The sequence below is a fragment of the Panulirus ornatus genome, chromosome 62, assembly GCF_036320965.1.
Source record: "Panulirus ornatus isolate Po-2019 chromosome 62, ASM3632096v1, whole genome shotgun sequence".
Lineage (NCBI taxonomy): Eukaryota > Metazoa > Arthropoda > Malacostraca > Decapoda > Palinuridae > Panulirus > Panulirus ornatus.
This window is the reverse complement of record NC_092285.1, coordinates 15,189,605-15,212,449: the sequence shown is the minus strand read 5'-3', so window position 1 is coordinate 15,212,449 and position 22,845 is coordinate 15,189,605. Positions and strand designations below refer to the sequence as shown.

Here is a 22,845-nt window from a genome sequence, read left to right as displayed (position 1 = left end):
ATAAGGACCTCATCCTCTGAATACAAAGGGCAAATATCAACACTTCAGGAGGCAGGCATTCCTGTGACATTCCTATGGATACCCAGTCATATGGGTCAGTCTCTTGAGGAATGAGGCGGGAGGTGGCCTTGCCAAGACCAGTTGTAACAAGGCCACACTTGACTGCATTGTTCCTCGAACACTTCTACAACTTAGGATCCAAATCATCTGTAAGCAGAGAAAAGTTTGGAAAGCAGCCATCCCTCTTGACACCCTACCCACCTGTTATGATACCCTCTGTAGACTGACCTCTCGTATGTGTATGGGAAAGGATCACAGAAAAGGAACATGATTGCTGTCATTGGGTATGTCTTAGCTTGGGAGATTGGCATCCCCCCCCACTTGTGCATTATGTAAAAGACCTGACAGCCACACCCTTGTCCATTACCTTCTGTGATGTCCCCACACACAATGGTTCCATGATGCTTGCTGGACCACCACTCCACAACCCCCTGACGAAAACATGATCCTCCCCATACTGGTCATATGTTATGTAAACAATATTCATGATGTGTGGAAGAAATGCCCTTCCTTCCTTAGGCTTGCTAGATACTTCTGATAGTATTGTACAGGGGTACCTAGTGACAACACTAGGATCCTGTTCCTCTATCAAGGAATAAAGTATTGAAATTGAACAACACAGAATAACAATATTACACAAGGTAGGAATATAGAAAACCCATCACTAAATACATTAGGTAGGTCAAGTGAGACTGTTACTGTCTGAATGCAGAGCTGAGGTCAGGATATGCTCGTCTGATTCTTTCTGACCTTCGTAACCCAAGACTGTGTTCCTGCTGTACAGGAATGGCGGACATGGTAGCTTGTAGTGGATCAGTAACATTTCCCTTCCATCTATGTCTTACTTGAGGGCCTTCAAAATGCTGTGGTGGTCATGTTTGTCTGGATGTTTATGACAGGTGCTTTCTTTCTATTGTAAATGGCTTCTTACATCTGAAGTTCCCTCTGATCACTGCAATTAGGAATGATTTTGGTGTTATTCACCATAATCTCTCGTTAGTCTCGTTCCATGCTTTTGTTCTTGTTGTTTGATTACACTTTCTTGTAAGTGGAGCAAGAGGCAATGGGTGAGGGTGCATGTTGTATGTCCAATGTAGTTTATGTGGTGGAGGTGACAGTCCCCAATATTGCATCGGTACTCATATACCACATTGGTACGATTCAAACTTCCAGAGTGACCTATCATATTGTTGTTCATTATCAGCAAGCATGTTTTCAGATTGTTGTAGTACATAATCAGACTGATATCCCTGTCTTCATCTATTGCTTTGCAGGGTCTTGCCACAATATTTCACACAACCTTCTCAGCCTTTTGATATGATGTGGTAAATGTGTTCCTGTAGTAAACTTTAATGCTGTCATGGTGAGTTTGTCTTTTTGATGTGAGATGTTGCTCCAGCATGTTGTTCACAATGGTATCAGATTCAGTATTTGAATATCCATTGTTGATTAACATTTGCCTGACACATTGAAGTTCTTGGTATAGAAGTTGCCAGGTTAAGCACACCTTAATCACTCTCCTCATGTATACATGAAAAACACTCCTCTTATGATTTTGAGTGCATTCGCTTATTCCAGCCATACATTTACCTTGGTTGATGGGTTTTCTATAAATGTCAGTGGCGAAAGATTCTGTTGTAGTATTCACCATTACATGCAAGAAAGGAATCTTACCATTATTATTAAGCTTTACTGTAAATCTGTTGGTTACAGAGGTTTACCAATAAGGTTACATTATCGACACATAAAAATTTCATATATATATCTGCAGTAAATCTGGGGTGCCGTGCTGTCAGTTCGCAGTACTGTAGTTTCAACATGACATAAATGCCTGCACAAAGAGGACCTTCAGGGGGAACCTCATGGCTATTCTATCCACCTGCCCATAAAGCTTACCTTGCAGACATATGAAAGGTGCTTCCATGGTGCAAGCATGTAACATTCCTCATAATATATTTCTGGGCATCTTCAGGGGAGGTAAGACATTGTGTTGGCAAACATAATCCAGGATTATGTCTGTTTTTCTCTCCACTGGTACTTTTGTGGAGAGAATTCAGAAAGCTGTGATGCCATGTGGTTCTTCATTCCTAAGGATGTCAATAAACTCTTCAGTTGATTGTCGGGGGTAAGTTGTAAGGATGTATGGTGAGATCAGTTGGTTTAGTCTCTTGCCTAACCTGTAGGCAGGTGAAGGGATTTGGGAGATGATTGGCCTTAGAGGATTTCCCAGCTTGTGCATTTCATTTCCATAAAAATATCCTGGTTCGAAGTCACCTTTTAGAAGATCAAATCTAATGTCATCCTTCATAGCATTCGTAGCCATCATAAACGTGTTAAGGTGCTTTTTTAGACTATCTGTGGGGATTCTTGAAATTGTTGAAATTCTGTAGGATCTTGCAGTATGGTTTAACATTTCTTTAAGTAATCATTACCCTGAAGGATGACGTAAGTGTTTAACTTGTCTGCATGTCTGACAATGATCCTTTCAGTATTATGCCATTGTTTTACAGCTTCCCATAGATGTGGTGTGAGTACTCTTTTCAAAGGGAGATGCCTACTTTTAGTACTCTTGGCCTATAACTGTTCCTGCAAGTCAAGATTCACTATAATTTTCCCATCTCCATGCTGTTTACATTAGTCATCATAGAGGATAGAAAGTTCTGCCTTCTTGTTAGCCTATTCATATTTTGGGATAGGTGACAATTGATTCCTAGATTAAGGAATTCTATCTGGTCCTCAGACAATTTTTTCTCTTGAGAGATTAGTAAAACTGTATATTTCATACCTGATTGCCATTTCCCACATTAGTGAGATAGCACTAGAAACAGATGAATAAAGCCACATCCATTCTCTGTTTTGTGAAATGCACTGAAACCACAGCTACCTATCCACAACCCATCCACAGACCCACATCCCAACCCTACAGACCTTCCTGTGGTTTATCCCAGACGCTTCTCATGCCCTGGCTGAGTCCATTGACCCCAGTATACCACATCATTCCAATTCACGCCTTTCACCTTCCTGCATTTTCAGTCCCCAGCCTCTTAAAATCTTTTTTCATTTCATCTCCAAATTTGTCTCCCTGTTCTCCTTGTTTCCTCTACTTCCAATACATATATCCTTTGTCATCCTCTCCTCCCTCATTTTCTCCATATATCTGTACCATTGCATCTCTCTCAAACACATTCTTTTATCACCATACATCTCATTTACTTTTTTTTTACTTATTGAGTCTAACCACCTTGAACCACATACTGTCCTCTAACATTCTGTATCCAAAAACTTTAGCATATATTGCCTTTGAAAATATATAGGGGCAGACAAGGCTTTCTGTAGACACTGTAGTACTTACTGGAAAGGAGTGTCCATGCCTGGAGATGTACAAGAGAGAGTGGCTGGAGATCGAGAGGAAGGTGCAGGGGTTCAAACACTAAACCAGTACTTCTTAACATCATTTCTAATAAGCTTTTTATGAAGCTTCTTATTATGGCCTATGGTTACTCTGGTTCTGCATTTCTTGATGAATTGTTATGTCAGCATCATCCAGCTTATTTAGAAACTTGAAGGCTGGTATCAGGTCCCTCCTCTCTTCCATGGTGGACAGCTTTGTAGCCCTTATCCTCTCATTGTAGCTCATTTCTCTTAATTCTGGCACCATCTTTAGTTGCTCTTCTTTGTACCTTCACAATCAGGTGTGTGTGTGTGTGTGTGTGTGTGTGTGTGTGTGTGTGTGTGTGTGTGTACTTAATTTCAGCCTTGCTTGTTAGACAGATTGTTCTTTATTTTTTTATTTTTCTTAATACTGTGGATTTTCGATTTTGTGCTGTAAAGTGTCATATAGATATGGTACTGTCATTATGTAAGACATCTGTGATAAAGCAGGAATACATTTTCTTTAGGCAGAGGATAACTTTACAAAACTGTAACATTATTATTTTGAAGCTAGCATATTCTACTTTTGGAGATGGAAGGGTGGAGTGAAAAAGATTTTGAGTAGTTAGGGTCTGAACATGCAGGAAGGTGAAAGTTGTGCAGAGGTAAGAGTGAATTGGAATGATGTGATATGTGTTGAATGTGCGTGCTGTCAGTAGATTGAACTAGGGCATGTGAAGTGTCTGGGGTAAAACATGGAAAGGTCTGTGGGGCCTGGTTGTGGAAAGAGAGTTTGAAAAAAGTTTGAAAAGTTTGAAAAAAAATATTATCTTTATCCTATGCATTTCTACCCAAACTTCAGCTTACTTAACCTTACCTAACCAAGATGTTAAGGTTCAACATTGTATTTTTATTTGATGGAGTTTGTGTGTGGTAATGTAACCTAAGTAGATTTAACAAGATTGTAATGCAAATGAACTAAACCTAATTTAAACTAAGTTTTTTTTTTTTTTTTTTTTGCTTTGTCGCTGTCTCCCGCGTTTGCGAGGTAGCGCAAGGAAACAGACGAAAGAAATGGCCCAACCCACCCCCATACACATGTATATACATACACGTCCACACACGCAAATATACATACCTACACAGCTTTCCATGGTTTACCCCAGACGCTTCACATGCCCTGATTCAATCCACTGACAGCACGTCAACCCCGGTATACCACATCGATCCAATTCACTCTATTCCTTGCCCTCCTTTCACCCTCCTGCATGTTCAGGCCCCGATCACACAAAATCTTTTTCACTCCATCTTTCCACCTCCAATTTGGTCTCCCACTTCTCCTCGTTCCTTCCACCTCCGACACATATATCCTCTTGGTCAATCTTTCCTCACTCATCCTCTCCATGTGCCCAAACCATTTCAAAACACCCTCTTCTGCTCTCTCAACCACGCTCTTTTTATTTCCACACATCTCTCTTACCCTTACGTTACTTACTCGATCAAAATACCTCACACCACACATTGCCCACGCCTTGCAACCATACAACATTGTTGGAACCACTATTCCTTCAAACATACCCATTTTTGCTTTCCGAGATAATGTTCTCGACTTCCACACATTCTTCAAGGCTCCCAGGATTTTCGCCCCCTCCCCCACCCTATGATCCACTTCCGCTTCCATGGTTCCATCTGCTGCCAGATCCACTCCAGATATCTAAAACACTTTACTTCCTCCAGTTTTTCTCCATTCAAACTTACCTCCCAATTGACTTGACCCTCAACCCTACTGTACCTAATAACCTTGCTCTAATTCACATTTACTCTTAACTTTCTTCTTTCACACACTTTACCAAACTCAGTCACCAGCTTCTGCAGTTTCTCACATGAATCAGCCACCAGCGCTGTATCATCAGCGAACAACAACTGACTCACTTCCCAAGCTCTCTCATCCACAACAGACTTCATACTTGCCCCTCTTTCCAAAACTCTTGCATTCACCTCCCTAACAACCCCATCCATAAACAAATTAAACAACCATGGAGACATCACACACCCCTGCCGCAAACCTACATTCACTGAGAACCAATCACTTTCCTCTCTTCCTACACATACACATGCCTTACATCCTCGATAAAAACTTATCACTGCTTCTAACAACTTGTCTCCCACACCATATATTCTTAATACCTTCCATAGAGCATCTCTATCAACTCTATCATATGCCTTCTCCAGATCCATAAATGCTACATACAAATCCATTTGCTTTTCTAAGTATTTCTCACATACATTCTTCAAAGCAAACACCTGATCCACACATCCTCTACCACTTCTGAAACCACACTGCTCTTCCCCAATCTGATGCTCTGTACATGCCTTCACCCTCTCAATCAATACCCTCCCATATAATTTACCAGGAATACTCAACAAACTTATACCTCTGTAATTTGAGCACTCACTCTTATCCCCTTTGCCTTTGTACAATGGCACTATGCACGCATTCCGCCAATCCTCAGGCACCTCACCATGAGTCATACATACATTAAATAACCTTACCAACCAGTCAATAATACAGTCACCCCCTTTTTTAATAAATTCCACTGCAATACCATCCAAACCTGCTGCCTTGCCGGCTTTCATCTTCCGCAAAGCTTTTACTACCTCTTCTCTGTTTACCAAATCATTTTCCCTAACCCTCTCACTTTGCACACCACCTCGACCAAAACACCCTATATCTGCCACTCTATCATCAAACACATTCAACAAACCTTCAAAATACTCACTCCATCTCCTTCTCACATCACCACTACTTGTTATCACCTCCCCATTTGCACCCTTCACTGAAGTTCCCATTTGCTCCCTTGTCTTACACACTTTATTTACCTCCTTCCAGAACATCTTTTTATTCTCCCTAAAATTTAATGATACTCTCTCACCCCAACTCTCATTTGCCCTCTTTTTCACCTCTTGCACCTTTCTCTTGACCTCCTGTCTCATTTATACATCTCCCACTCAATTGCATTTTTTCCCTGCAAAAATCGTCCAAATGCCTCTCTCTTCTCTTTCACTAATAATCTTACTTCTTCATCCCACCACTCACTACCCTTTCTAATCAACCCACCTCCCACTCTTCTCATGCCACATGCATCTTTTGCACAATCCAACACTGATTCCCTAAATACATCCCATTCCTCCCCCACTCCCCTTACTTCCATTGTTCTCACCTTTTTCCATTCTGTACTCAGTCTCTCCTGGTACTTCCTCACACAAGTTTCCTTCCCAAGCTCACTTACTCTCGCCACCCTCTTCACCCCAACATTCACTCTTCTTTTCTGAAAACCCATACAAATCTTCACCTTAGCCTCCACAAGATAATGATCAGACATCCCTCCAGTTGCACCTCTCAGCACATTAACATCCAAAAGTCTCTCTTTCGTGCGCCTGTCAATTAACACGTAATCCAATAACGCTCTCTGGCCATCTCTCCTACTTACATACGTATACTTATGTATATCTCGCTTTTTAAACCAGGTATTCCCAATCACCAGTCCTGTTTCAGCACATAAATCTACAAGCTCTTCACCATTTCCATTTACAACACTGAACACCCCATGTATACCAATTATTCCCTCAACTGCCACATTACTCACCTTTGCATTCAAATCACCCATCACTATAACCCGGTCTCGTGCATCAAAACCACTAACACACTCATTCAGCTGCTCCCAAAACACTTGCCTCTCATGATCTTTCTTCTCATGTCCAGGTGCATATGCACCAATAATCACCCATCTCTCTCCATCAACTTTCAGTTTTACCCATATTAATCGAGAATTTACTTTGTTACATTCTATCACATACTCCCACAACTGTTTCAGGAGTACTGCTACTCCTTCCCTTGCTCTTGTCCTCTCACTAACCCCTGACTTTACTCCCAAGACATTCCCAAACCACTCTTCCCCTTTACCCTTGAGCTTCGTTTCATTAAGAGCCAAAACATCCAGGTTCCTTTCCTCAAACATACTACCTATCTCTCCTTTTTTCACATCTTGGTTACATCCACACACATTTATAGACACCCCAATCTGAGCCTTCGAGGAGGATGAGCACTCCCCGCGTGACTCCTTCTTCTGTTTCCCATTTTAGAAAGTTAAAAAATACAAGGAGGGGAGGATTTCTGGCCCCCCGCTCCCGTCCCCTCTAGTCACCTTCTACGACACGCGAGGAATGCGTGGGAAGTATTCTTTAACCCCTATCCCCAGGGATAATATACATATATATACATATATACATACATATATATACATATGAAAAATGTAAGAAATAATTTAGAAAACTGAAACTTCTAGCTTGAAATGAAATGAAAAAATGAATGTCACATAATGGTTCAACCTCTGGCTATGGAAAAGGGAAATGTATAATTTATTTACACAAACGTCAATAGTAGTTCTCATCAATTTAACCACTGTATCAATAAGCTTCAACTAACTTTATCTAACCAAAATGATAAATTTCTCATATTACTTTATTTTCTTTACCCTCAGGCAACAATGGCAGACAATCGTACTGTTGATAGGGTACGTGCATGGTGTGGCACTTGTGGTATAGCATATTTACGTTTGTCCCCTCAACTCTCCTTGGATGTTCAGCTGGATGAGACACGAGATGACATTCTTGTCAATGCACTATGGGAGACGATGGTTTACATTCGAAGTAAAAAAGAACAACTCTACCAAATTGCAACATTATTAACAGCTGGTTGGTCTGGAGAAGTTTGAGGGAAACTTCCATGGATTGGCTATGGTTTCGTTAAGCATTTTCAAAAGAATTTGAGATATAAGTAAATATATGTGTTTTTTGCAGGAAAGTAGTGTTGCCCAGGAAATTATTGAAATGTGTTAATTTGATTTTTAAGTTTTGTTGAGAAAGTATGCTTATCCATTAGTTAAAGTATAATAAACTGCCATATTTTTATGCTAGTGTTTGTATCACAGTTTCTTCCTAAAACCTTTGAAATTGTTTGATGAATAATTTGAAATTCCTTGATAATGAATTTCTAACATTTCAGAGTGTATAAACGGGTCATATACAGACATTATAAGTTTCATAGACCTTCAGCAGGAGGGTAACATGATTATCCCTCTTGCCTCATCAGCTTTATAGATTTATCTTTTGCATCCTAGAGAGATGCTAGACCTCTTTAGCTCTCAACTTTGTTGACAAAACCAAAGAATTCATCATATTCAACCAAAACACTGTCTTAACAAAGCTATCAACTTGGAGAAACTCTCATTCCACTGGATTACAGACCGTTCGAGAGTGTCACCAGGCTGTACTCTTCTGAGGGGTCATATCCACCTTTCAGTCTCTAGTCCTTAAGGGCACAAAGATAGGACCCCTGTGTATCCTCATCGAAATAGATAATGCCCTGTAGGACAGTGACACCTCTACCATTGGTTTCAGCATTGACAGTAGCTCTGACTCTATTGCCCTTCAGTGCACCTTTGACAATCTCTAAGTAGAGCTGGACCACCACTAGAACCATCACCATTACAATAACCAAGAATGTAGTTGTTCACATCAGCCTCTCTTTTAACTCTGTCCCACCTCCTACTGTCTTGTTAAGCTCCAGCCCCTTCCAGGTTGTCCAATTTACCAAGTGCCTCATAGTCACATTGGATGATGAACTCAGTTGAAAGGAACACTTCATTACCCTCATCAAATATTCCAGATATCAACTCTGCTTTTGTTTATAGATTCAGTATACTTAGAATCCCTATGCCTGAACTTAAACACATGTACACAACTTTACTTTTTCCATGTCATATAAATGTCATCCCTGTTTGTTCCACCTCCCTGTCCAACTTTCAACAGGGTCCACAAGAAGTAAAGAAAATGACATCCTTTGGCCCCTTTGCTGTCTTTCAAGAGATACTAAACACACTGGTTCTCCCAACCCTCTCTAACAGTTATATGGACCTCAACTGAAAATTTGGAAAACAATTGCACCACTCAATTGCACCACTAAAGATCACACCTGGAGTTGCAGTTAGGTATTACTTGCATCTAAGTGTAAGGATTGTCATGGTAATAGCTACAACCAAACCATTGTGAATATGATAATCAGTGGACTATTACCTCAAAGTTATTTAAGTTATTTAAAGATTTCCTGCTTCATCCTTTATTTTTCCCTTGTTACAGCATTGGTGTACTGTCTCTGATATTTCATATTTTGCCTGCATTTAACCCCTTAACTCCTTACTTAGGCTTCCTTTCCAGCTCTGTGAAGCTGTTTTCCAAGTTGTTTTAAAAAGTATTTTACGTTAACATTACAGTGCAAAGACATGCATGTAACAATGAAAATAGTGATAGATTTATGGAGACTCAGTTGCCATTGTCACCCCTTGGAGGGAGTTCCAGTTGGAACAGGTATCAGAGATATAGATAGATACATATATTGTATGAGATCTCACTTGTAATTATGGTTACAAACTCGTGGGCAAACATTTTACCTTGAATGAGGCAAAATACTTTTTTTTCAACAGGATTTTTAATAGGATTGTGTGGAAAGAGAAAAAGCTATCTGGGAGAACAGAAATGGATATGTTTGAAGGAATAGTAGTTCCAACAATATTATATTGATGCATTGCTTAAGGACAATATTTGGTGTGAGGAGGTTTGCTTAAGTAATGAAAGGGTAAGAGACAGGTGTGGTAATAGAAAGAGTGTGGTTGAGAGAGCAGAAAAGGGGGCGCTGATATGGTTTGGACATATGGAGAGAAAGAACGAAGAAAGGTTAACAAGGAGGACATATGTAACAGAAATGGAGGGAACAAGGAGAAGCGGGAGACCAATTTGTTGATGGAAGGATGAAATGTAAAAGATCTTGAGTGATCAGGGCCTGAACATGCAGGAAAGTGAAAGGCATTCACAACATACTGTGAATTGGAATGATGTAGAATACTGGGGTCGATGTGCTGTCAAGAGATGGAACCAGGGTATGTGAAGTGTCCGAGGTAAACCATGTAATGATTTGTGGAATTTGGATGTGGATAACGAGCCGTGCTTTTGGTGCAGCACACATAACAACTAGAGAATGGATGCAAGTGGTTGTGGCCTTTCTTTGTCTGTTCCTGGCACTACCTCACTAATGGCAGTCAAATATGAAGTATAAAGGATTGTTAACATATGGAATGATTTACCTATTAGAGTGGTTGATAGCAGTACCATAGATACATTTAAGAATAGATTTTATATATATTTTGCTTCAAATCCACAACTGACATTATTTTTACCTCTGTAGGTATATGGAAAGTTTATTTTTATTTTTTTTTGATATATACATATTTCTACTCTTACCATGCTGATCTATGATTTTCAAATCTCTTCCACTATCTCAAACAGCCATGAAGGGACTCAGTGGTCTGTTAGTTTTTTAATTCCTTTATATACCTATGCATTCCTCTGTACAAAAAATCTGTTTATTTCACCAATATCAGTATGATAATGTGTAGAAGTTTTGTAGATGTTTCAGCAAAATTCACTAAAGAGTGTAGGAGTAAAGCCTGAGTCCATAGTGAGTTGCCACTGCACCAGTTTTATTGTTCAATCTGTGTACACTGAAAAATCAGTTCTTTATTATTATTATGTTTACAATGTATAGTAGATTTTTTGTGGGTAATGTTATTCAGTGATATTTCTTTCATAACAGCAAAATTATAAAAGTTTATGAAATTTCCAACTGCACCAGCCAGGTGCAGTGTTTTTTCATGGTCCATAGATGCTTGCAACGTTGCCTGTATTTACATTAGAAACATCTTCCTCATCTTGGTCAACATTCAGTTTTGGATGTGTCAGTGTCCATGAAATCACTCTCAACATGGTCCAGAGATCATCAGTAGATATGATGTGCAAGTTGTATTTTGCTAACTTCAAAATTTTGCTTGGGCATTATATTCAAGAATGTAACATATTATCAACATGTAGGCTGAGAGATATGATGTGAAATGCCATCAGAGTTTGGAACGTATTAACGAGGTTGTTAAAATCTGGAGATAATGTGGATAGAACATTGGTAATTAATGCCAGCATGTTTATTGCCAGTTACAATCGGTAATTTTCTAAAACAGGTAACTCATTGTATTGTGGATGGGTTACCATATCTCTTGAGAATAAACATGAAATCTGAAAAGTGAATTGGAATTCTCTTCAGTTTCCCCTTGGCTGACCATAGTAATGAACAAAACACACTTTATGACTATAATCCTGCTGGTAGAAATGAGCACTGTGGGAGCCCCATAGAAGAGACTCTTGGGGTAGAAAGATAAGGTCTAGAATATGCATATGATCAATAATGCTGTCAGACTTTTGAAATGCATTAATGAGACTTGAAATCTGGAGTTAACGTGTATGGATCACTGTTAATTAATGCCTACAGGGTTATTGAGTTTAGCTCTGCAAAAAGTTAATTTGGGTGTACATTTCAATGGAGAAAACTTGGGGGAATGTTGTTTTGGATGCTTGGAAGTAGACATGGCACAGAATGGACCCACAGAAGTGGACATGAGCCATACAATGGGCAAGGGAATGAAGGTTATGGGAATGTTGTGGGAGGCCATATCTGGGGGTCAAAAATGCATATTTTTGAAGTTATAGTAGTACTAATAATGTTGTATGGATGTGAGGCAAAGGAAGTGCATAGAAGAGGGTGAATGTTATGGTAATGAAATGTTTGAGAACTTTGTGGTGTAAGTAGGGTTGAATGATTAAGTTATGACTATGAGAGAGAGGTGTAGTTATATGAAGAGTATGGTAGAGAAAGCTGAAGAGAGTGTGCTGAAATTGTTTGGACTTCCGGAAAGAATGAGCAAGGAGCAGTTGATAAAGAAGTATAAATACCAGAAGTGGAGGGGCCCAAGGAGAACAGGGACACCAAATTAGATATGAAAGGATCATGTGAAAAAGATTATGACCAATCAAGGTTTGAACATGCAGGAAGGTGAAAGGTGTGCAAGGGATACAGTGAATTGGAACGATGTGGTATACTTGGTTTGATGTGCTGTAGTTGGAATGAACCAGGGAATGCGAAGCATCCAGGGTGAACGATGGAATGTTTCGTGGGGCCTGGTTGTGGATAAAGAGGAGAGGCTTTGATGCATTACACATGAGTTAGGGAATGAATGTGGCTTTTCTTTGTGTGTTCCTGACACAACCTTGCCATTGTGGGAAATGGTAATCAAGTATGGAAAGAATTCTACCCCAATATTCCCTACATGTCACAGAAAACGACTGAAGGGAACGGGAGCGGGTAGCTAGAAACCCTCCCACTCTTGTATGTTTTTATTTTGAAATAGTATATATCATATAAAGTGAAGTTCTTTATGGCTATATGCTCAATTAAAGGTTAAAAAGTATAAGAATTATAAAAAAATAAAATATTACCTAAAAGTACCACATAAAATATCACATAAAGAATCATCTTTTGCACTCATATGTAGCGCTACTTCGGATAGTAGGTGGTCAAGTGGTGTGTGCTAGCGTAATGCTGCTAAGAGCAGTCTTGCACAATCCTGAACAGTCGGTGACCTGAATGGTAGCCGCAGCTTTGACTCCTGGGATTAAATCCTTTAGAACTTGCAGGGTTGCCAACATAGCGCCTCTGGTGTTAAATCTAGTGCCTTTTATAGTAATCTAACGCCTAAATTTCATACTTTGCGCCTTAGCGCGTTTTCGGCGTCTTTTTTATGTAGCGCCAAACTTAATTTATTTCAGTATGTGGAAATTCAAACATGAATTTAGATATATTAATGTGATTTAGGAAGTTTAATCGAAACATTGAAATAACAAGGAAAACAATAAATATATTGCACGTAATTAATTTTCATCGGAATGAACGTGTTCGAAAATTTTGTAAGGTTCAGTTCGGGTGTATTCTGCGCGCTCCCCCTCCTCAAGTCTCCTGTTCAGTTCAGGCTCAGTCGGACTCTCGGTGGTAAAAAACTATTCTTAAGCCATGAAGGACAGTAACTTTGCTGGTTGCGTGTGTGCAGACCATTACATTAATAAACATAACAATGAGTAAGAAATATACTTGACATTTTAGAGCAGAGTAGTTGAAAGACACCAAATGTCAAAAGTGGTTAAGAAAAATAGAGGGGGATGACACACAATGTCTTTACAAGTACTGCAATTGTCCAGTGTCTGCCAAATTTAGTAACACTGAAAGACAGCAAACGGCTGGAGCCATTGAGTTCCAGTGGACAAAGTTTCACCACGTGTTGTGGAAACAGAACACTGGCATCCTAGTCGCACTCTGGGCTGAAATAGCCTCATTCACGGATGCAACAGGAGAAATTCACCTCAGTAACCTCTGAGTTGGCTTTGACTGTGCTGACATTGCCTCACTTCACCGCTGATGGAGAGCATATCTTTAGTCATATCAACAACGTGAAGTCAAAGCTTCGAAATAGACTACCAAAAGCTTATATGCGATACTATCCATCAAGTATAGACTAAGAAGAAATGGAAATTGCTATTATGATTCTAAATTGCGTAAGGAACTACTGAAAAACAATGGGTCATTGAAAGCATACGAGTCATTGCAACCGCAACCAGAATCCTCTCATAGACCACTACAACCCTACACCGAGGACGAAGAGATTGCGGATTGGGAATTAGCAGATCTGGGAATATGGCGAGTGTTTTAGTGTTAAAGTAGTCAGTCGTACCTGTTATTAATAATCTGGCATATCAAAGAGCAAAACATGATTCGAAGAGCATTCTTTTACTCATTTTAGTAAGTGTAGCGCTTTTTTAGCGCTTTTCGAGTGAATCTAGCGCTACCTGAAATTTTGAGCTGGCAACTCTGCACGGTTTTACTTCCCATCTCAGTTGAGTGTCTGTCAAGAGTGTAAAAGTAATCATGGCAGAAGAAAAAGATAATTCTTTTACGATTGTGGAGTACATGCGGGACCACAGTGGCTATAAGTGTGGTTACTGTAAATCCAAGGATACAAATTTTAGTCACGGTAAAACTGAATGTAATATATGACTTATGAGTAGCATGTTTTAACAAAGCAAGCAACTTCAGGTTATTAGGAAGGGTTTTGACGTTACAAGGGTATAGTAGATAACGGAATTGACATGTAAAGACTTAAGCTGCAGCAGTTGTCTTAAATAGATGATATATTTGGTAAGGATCATTGATGAAATTCAGGACAAGTGCCGCCACTCTTATTTCTTTATGAAGGCGTATTGGGTATCATTGCAATTTTTACACTTAGAGTTGACTTAGAAGGACGCATAATGGCTTTCATCGTGTATTGATTTATTGAGACCTAGTTAGAATTCGAAAAGCCTAAGTAGCAAAGTCTTGGGTTTAAAGTGTCGGTGAAACTTGTGTAAATCACCAGGACTTCAGAAAGTATATTTCCCAACGGTCAAGGGTAATCTTAAGTCTATTTTAGCTCCACATCGAAAGTAGCTTTAGGAAACTGTTACTTATATTTTAGGTACTTTATGTAGTTCATTGTGATTACAGAAATATGTGTGGAGCATGAATTAGAGGATTTTAGTGTACTGAATGACATTTGACTAGGTGTAAAGAATTATGTAGTACCTCAGAAAAAAAAATATGAGGATTTATAAATAAATGATACACTTGTAGGATATGAACAAGACTTTTAGATATTAGGTTAGTTTATAAATCAATGATACATTTATAGAATATAAACAGAACTTATGAAGGCCACTATGTAGAATATGAACACAACCTATAAAAGCCCCACCTAACCTTGCCTTGCAGCCAAGATGACACTAAAAATTTACTACTTATATTGTTTCCTGATGAGGAATGCATGGCTGTTCACATTGTTATCAGTTTTTTAACATCTGGTATCAGATTGTCATTGCGTTTTCATGAGCATGACATATCTTTCAATTAGAAAACAAAATTAAGATAGGTATTGACTGCTGGGGGGATTCAGGTTTACGTAGGTTGTGTAGATTTCCTTTTTATGTTTATTACCTACTTTTGTTTGAACCTGATTTTTTTCTGGATATGTTATTGATACCTTATTTGATATTATTAAACGAACCAGTAGAAGTTACCTGTAGAATTTTGAGACTAAAGTTGCACCTATTGGTGTTTTATTGCTCATTCCAGTTACTTGTCTCTTTATATCACAGTCCTTATTTTAATTTTTCATCATAGTGTTATATCTTTTGTTAGATTAGCTAACACTGAGCTTTCTATGAGTCCAAAAGCTGATTCCAGTCATCCACTACTCTCTAAAAGTCGATGTGCTTCCTAACGTTTTTATTACTTTGTTTTCATTAATTTTATGCATATATCCTCTTAGATTATTCTTGTTTTCTTCAAAGAATTTATCCTTGCAAATACATTTATGGCCTTTGATAATCTTAAAGGTTCAATAAGAGCTCCTCTTTTCCTTCTCTTTTCCATTGTTGTCATATCTGGTTTCTAAGTTGTTCTTTATGTTAATTTTCTTTGTTTTGGAATTAGTTTAGTGGCATATCCTTGTACTCTTTCAGTTATATTAATATCCTTCCATAAGTAAGAGATCAACTCTTGATAGCAAACTCCTTGGGGTCTTACAAAAGGTTTATACAAAATACTTGTGTTTCAGGGCACAGATACTCAAATAGGTTCTTTATTATTTCAGCATCCTATTAGCCTTATTAAATATTTCAGGAATCCTAGAATATTGTGCTCTAAACCATGCTCCATGGGTATTTCTTAAATCACAACAAACCACATCAAGCACTGAAGACATAAGTAAGCAATTATCAATGTTAGTTTTGATGTGGAGCTGAAGCAGTAATGTAGTCGAAGAACACCAAATTTTTCTCATCTACTTTGAATGGTCTCGGCATATGCACTGATAACATGTTTATCAGTAGAAACTTTCTTTGTATGATAATTGATATGGGGCTGTGAAGATCAGGAATATGATTTGTGTGTGTGTGTGTGTTTGTGTGCAGTTTCTTGGCTTTCTGCTTCTCCTTTCCTTTATCACAGCGATCTCATCTGGCAATCCCAGGGTCTATAGCAAACTTTTGATAAGTATTTCTCCCTTGTTTCCCCATTCTTCTGTATCTTTCTTGCCAAATATAATTTGATTTATAGTACTAATTAGTGTGGAGCCTTCTATAGAGTAGCAAATGCATGTATGAGAGTAGATGGAGATTTGAGCAAAAGTTATGGTATACATGTGGGTGTGAGGCCGGTGTGTGTGATATCACCATGGCTTTTTAACACTTGAATGGATGGAGAGATATGAGAGGTGACAGTAGTACTATGGAAAGGTGGAGTAGAGACTGAATGTGGTGGTTAGGTATGATGGCTAATGACAAGCTTGTTTGCGGGTGATACTGTATTGTTTGTTGAGAATGAAGAGAAGTTGCAGAGGGTTGTAAGTGTGTTTTATGATGTGTGTAAGTCTAGGTGATTGAAGGAAAATGGGACTAAAAGTAAAGTAATGGTGTTTGAAAGGAAACATTGAAAGTATAGATTTTGTAAAACCTTATTGAGTGAAAGAAGAAAGTGTACTAATCTGTGTGTGAAACTCTTCCCTCTCTTGTCTTTGGAGTAACTGAGTGTGATTGTCCTGTTGAAGCATTTGGGACCCATATACAACCTCCCTCACTATGCTTATCCATACCATATCCCTGAAATTGTGGATGGGAGTTCTCATTGTGAAAATCTTTGTTTGTTGATGTTGATCATGTTATGAAGATCCTTATTTATCAGTGTTAAAGGGTTAAGTGAGAGATAGTATGGATTCAGGAGGGTAATGTATGCAATAGATTTTTATTCCTCAGAAAGATTAACGAGCATTGTAGAGAAATAGTGATTTAATTTTATACTCATGGATTATCAGAAGGCCAATGATACTGTCCATCACAGAACAGTGGCAGGGAAGCTACCTAACTGGGAGAGAACAGACAGTTCATTTTTGGATTTCTCAAAGCTCAGTATTGAGATTATTGCTATTTTGATCTGTGTAAATGACTTGCCACAGAAATTTTAGATTTTGACTATATTCCTGAAGATATATATGCTTAAAGTATTTGTTATGCATACATAATTTTTCTTTATAAAGCATAAAAAAAATTGGTTCTGGATTATAATTCTTTTCAGGTATGTGGTCTCACCAGATGTCTGTTAATGCATATCAAGACTTGATTGACCGTGGTTGGCGACGTAGTGGTAAATATTGCTATAAGCCTACAATGGACAAGACGTGTTGCCCTATGTATACTATCAAGTATGTTATTGATCTTGTTTAAAGTATGTTTTTGAATTTGCTTGTCACAGAAGCAATAGTTACATTTTATGGTATTTGACTTTGGTGCTAAGAAATAACTTTTTTTTCCTCAAAATATCATGAGAAAAAAGGTTGATTTAATCAAGAGTATAGTTTAAGAATAATAATATTTCTTTAATGGAAAGAGAACAGGAGGTGAAAATGTAGAAATTCAAGGTAGGAGGTGTGGAGAACTTTTAGATACAAGGTTAAAATGTTGTATAGAAAATTGTGAAATGATATGACCTTAGAGAGGTTTTAGGAAAAATTTGGTTGTGTGATATTGCATCCTGTTAAGATTATATTTGAGCAGGAGGTAGATACATAAGTGACGTTTAGTGCATTATGGATGTCAAACCAGTGATTTTTAGAATTATTTTTGTTGGCAGCATATGAGAGTATGTGTGTGTGCTTGCCTATGTGCATATGCTTCTGATGAATGCATACATTTGTAGAAATTAAGTTGTAGACATCAACTGTTCTGGGAAATACTAGTGTACAAAGTTAGGAATGTTAAACATATTGCTTTTACTGTTGGTGGTATCCAAATAGATTTTTATACCACATGACAATGAAATTCATAATTACCCCATGGCTGTCAAAAAAGTTTCCGTTTGCTGTTTCATTCAGGAACATTAGACTTTTAGATAGCTCACCCATATTTGCTTGTGCTGCCAGACATGTACTAAGCTGGGTTTCACTGATCACTTGGCAGATGCAGCCTGTAACTTTTTTAAATTTTGATTTTATTTTATTGCTGTATTGGTGTTTTCGTCTTTCACTTACTGTTCTCCTATGACTGTCTTTAGCTATTGAATCAGTGCATTGACATCTTCACATCCACTAGCTCAATTTCTCTTTCTAGGAGACTCAAAAGAATATTATGCCAAAACGAGTGGCTGAAATCCTTCCAATCAGATAGTGGGGAGAACTGAAACTATTGCATTTTCTATAGTTAACAATCTGGATCAAATTTTTGACCATGCTACCCATGTTTCAGACCATCTTGGTCACTGTCTCAGAGCTTTAGATCTGTTTTTATGTCCTTCCACTACAAAAGTGTATGCAGGACATTATGTCATCACGCCCTCTGTCTTTTAAGAAATTCTTTTGTAAAAGAAAGATGTATGATTTGAATGGCATGTGTGAAATCACACTTAGAAAAAATAATTATCATATACTTCCATAAGAAAGGATGGTCCTGTACCACCATCCATTGCAAATAATTCATGCACCTGCTTTAAAATATGGGAAAGTATACTACTGCCTCAGTATTTTCTTCATAATGTATGGTATATGGATATTCTATAAGGGTATTTTTTTGAAGTTTCACTTTTGTGTATGGAGCAATCAACTTTCCAGAAAGAATGTACAATGAAAGTGTCAAACACTTTTCTGATACTTGTGATGTGCCTCTTCTTATTTTTAGAGATGTCCTTTTCAGTATATCAGAGTCACTAATTCTAAATTGTGTATGCTGTGATTTGCACACCGAAACCTTGTGGCATACTGATGTGCAGATCTGTGTTAATCATTTCTTAGTGACTTGCAGGATGATTTGTGCAGAATCTTCCCTGAGAACAGCAAGGAAATGATTTACTTAAAAGCAGTAGCAGGGGATGTTATGTTGTATTTTGAGATATTTTTTGTCATGTAATTATGTGAACTTGTATTTGATTTCAAAAAAAAAGTATTGATGGAACAAACTTGTATCAGTAAACTCTTTTGTAGGTGTGATGCTTTCAACCTAAAGCTGAGTAAATCACAGAAGAAAGTTCTCAAGCGTATGCACCGGTACCTGAGTAATGGGGGTGTGAAGGAAGAGAAAGCCATAGGAAATGGTAGGTAGACCATGGATATATTGGCAATATTTTGAATGCTTTACCTCTCCATTGGTATGATAGATGGAGACTTGAGCACTGGTCTTAACACTGTGGGATTTATGAACTTAGGTATTTTTATATTTAAATCTCAATAGTGATGGATGAATATCAGTATTTGTCTTATCCTGTCTTATAGCAGGCTAGTTCTTTAAGAAGTTCCTCTCTATACCATCATCCACATACATCTTTGCAGATTTTTTGTTGAAACATCCATTTCATGTAACTGTTATTCATTTTGTATTTACACTATACCTGTTTTCTTTAAATATTCTTTCTTATTCACTTCACTCAAATTCAATTTTTTAGTTATTTAGATGCATCGATTGTTTCCAGATGTCCATACCATACCCATCACTCTGCCAGTTATTTTCCTAGGTATTCCTTGTAGAGTAGCATGTTTTCTGATAATTTCCTTTTCTCTGGTATCCACACTGAACTACACATCTTTTATTTTGGCTGCTTGGACTTGGCCATTTAGCTTATAGTAACAGCTGTGTTGTCATAACAGTAAATAGGGTTACACAGCTCCCTCAAACTATATGTCTGTTATTTTGAAATATGTCAGCTGCTAGTACTTGCCATTTTGTTAATGTAGACTGCTTTAACATGTAACATTGTACAGTAATAAGGGTTGCATAGCTCAAGACAAAAGTGCTACTCTGATAGCTCTTATTTATTTTATAGTTACATATATTTGGAGCACAGGGTGGAAAAAAAGCTATCAGAAGCAGTGAGGGGTTTTTATCAAGAGATTAAGGTGTGTGAGTGAGGAGGTAGACAGAAAGGCAAAAGGTTCAAGGTGAGGGTGTGTCCGCAGCAGGGGTATTTGATGTCATCATGGCTGTTTAGTTTGTTTATTGATGGGTTAATGAGGGAAGTAGCATGGGCCTTGGAGAGAGGGGCAGGTATAATGGGTTTAGGGGACCTTGGGAAGTTAGTCAGTTATCGTTTGCTAATGACATGCTTGTAGCAGATTCAAATGAAAAACTGCGTAAGTTAGTGTCAGATTGGGAGTGTGTGTAAAAGGAGAAATTTGAGAGTAAATATGAATAAAAGTAAGGTTATTAGGTTTAGCAGTGCAGAGAGTCAGGTTAGTTAGAGTGTGTTTTGAAGTGAAGATTTGAGAATACTGGCAATGGACATGGCTGCAAATTGGACTATGAGTCATAGGGTGAATGCTTAATAGGGTTATGGTTCTGGGATCATTAAAGAATATGTAGAAAAAGATATAATTATCTTAGCATCTTCATTTGTGATACCATACTTTCATGTTGCATTTCATCAAAAAACGTCCAGGTATTGTGTTTAGGAGGAACACCAGTCATCCCATTCGTGTATGTGAATCATTAATGTACAATGAAAGATATGTTGAGATCTTCATTGATAGCACCCATCACTGTTGCATCTAGTTCATTCATTAATGTTTTGCTTTTGCTTTACTATGTTCATGTGGTTATGAAAGTATTTGTTTTGATATTCCATTCTGAAATTACAGAAAACTCAAAGACTGCAGTTGGAAATGAAGAATATGTGAGGCCGAAATTTGAATCTAAGCAAGATCTCTCCTCTATAGCTCTTTGTAAAAATGATGTGGATATGGCAGAAAGTAAGTATTTTTAACATCCTAGACATTTGTCTTAAAATTTGCCTAGTATTCACAAACATTTAGTACCTGCACACTAAAACATAAATATTCGAATTAAGCCTTTCCTCATTATGCTTGGAACTCGGGTCTTTGCAGTAACACCAGAGCCTTCATATACATACCACTCCATAAGTAACCACCAAAAGAGCAGTGAAAAATAGAAATCTGACCTCAGCCTCATATTTTCGAAACCTATACTCACCGATACTCCTGTCCCAACAAACACCCAAATGACAAGACGTACACTCTGAAATGACCTGACAAGCACTAAACAGCTGCCTCCGAGCACCGAATTAGACACCACTCCACTAGACATAAACCACATTCTCCAGACATGAATGATTTGACCTCTCCTATTAGCATTTTAGGCACCATCCATTGCTCCAACAGTACAGATACCATTTCAACATATCAATCCTCATGCCAAAGATGCAACTTCTGCAATGCATGCACCAAACAATTACTCCTCAGTTGCCCTTTTATAACCTCACAAAGGTTCTTAAACATCACCACACATTATGACCTGTGGTCCTGCTTGGTGTATATGGCTGGCTTCCTCTGCACTTCAGGTGCCTTATAGAAGGAACTTTTAGGTCAGGAAGGTAATGTTTTTTGTTTTTGAATACTTGATTGTCTTTTCCTGTGTATACAAGATAGTTCCAGGAACAGCTGAAGAAAGGCCACATCTGCTCAATCCATTCTCTGGCTTTCATGTGTATTACACTGAAACCATGGTTCCCTTTGTATGGTTTACCTCATGTGCTTTACATGTCCAGGCCCATTGACAGTACGTCGACCTCTGTACACCACACCATTCCAGTTCACTCTATCCCTTGCATGCCTTTCACCCTACTGCATGCTCAGCCCCCAATTGACTGAAATATTTTTCACTCCATCCTTCCATCTCCAATTTGGTCTCCATGTTCTTCCCTCAACTCTGACACTGTACCCTGTTTATCAGCCTCTCCTCACTCATTTTCTATCTTTGTCCAAACCATTTCAGCACACCTGCTCTCTCCACCATACTCTTTTTATTACCACACTTCTCTTCCCCAGTTATTATTTACCTGATCAAGCCACTTCACTCTATATATTGTCCTTAAACATTTAATTTTCCAACACACCCACCCTTCTTATTTATAGCTCATGCACCACATCCATATGATAATGTTGAGACTACTATACCTTCAAACATACCCATTTTTGCCCTCCCAGATAGTCATCTTTCTTTCTACACATTTCATGTGCGTTAGGGTGGCGATGGAAATTGGATAAAGGCAGCAAGTATGAATATGTACATGTGTATATATGTATATGTATGTATATGTGCATGTATGGACATTTATGTATATACATGTGTATGTGGGTGGGTTGGGCCTTTCCTCGTCTGTTTCCTTGTGCTTCGTTGCTCCCCCTTCCTCCTGTGTGTGCATGAGGTAGTGCTAGGAAAAGACAACAAAGGCCACATTCGTTTACACTCAGTCTCTAGCTGTCATGTAATGCACCAAAACCACAGGCCCCTTTCCACATCCAGGCCTCACAAAACTTTCCATGGTTTACC

The 22,845-nt window shown here is 38.3% G+C and overlaps 2 protein-coding genes across 17 annotated transcripts in view; both read left to right on the top strand.

The window, feature by feature from the left end:
• iPLA2-VIA (calcium-independent phospholipase A2 VIA) overlaps nt 1-8,403 on the top strand; it is a 115,416-nt gene extending 107,013 nt beyond the window's left edge. For all 8 annotated transcript variants that reach the window (XM_071656360.1, XM_071656358.1, XM_071656356.1 and 5 more), the window contains one exon: nt 7,974-8,403. In XM_071656360.1, coding sequence (XP_071512461.1) covers nt 7,974-8,207 — 234 coding nt within the window. In that variant the 3' untranslated portion in view covers nt 8,208-8,403. The remainder of the gene's footprint in view (nt 1-7,973) is intronic.
• A 5,885-nt stretch (nt 8,404-14,288) lies between these two features.
• Nucleotides 14,289-22,845, top strand: part of Ate1 (arginyltransferase 1) — a 153,924-nt gene continuing 145,367 nt past the window's right edge. For 3 of the 9 annotated variants that reach the window (XM_071656125.1, XM_071656126.1, XM_071656130.1), the window contains exons 1-4: nt 14,301-14,468; nt 17,591-17,717; nt 19,488-19,597; nt 21,135-21,245. In XM_071656125.1, the coding sequence (XP_071512226.1) occupies nt 14,351-14,468; nt 17,591-17,717; nt 19,488-19,597; nt 21,135-21,245 (466 nt within the window). In that variant the 5' untranslated portion in view covers nt 14,301-14,350. Of the gene's footprint in view, nt 14,469-17,590; nt 17,718-19,487; nt 19,598-21,134; nt 21,246-22,845 lie in introns of all 9 variants that reach the window. The other 6 variants (XM_071656127.1, XM_071656128.1, XM_071656131.1 and 3 more) reach the window with 5 other exon arrangements.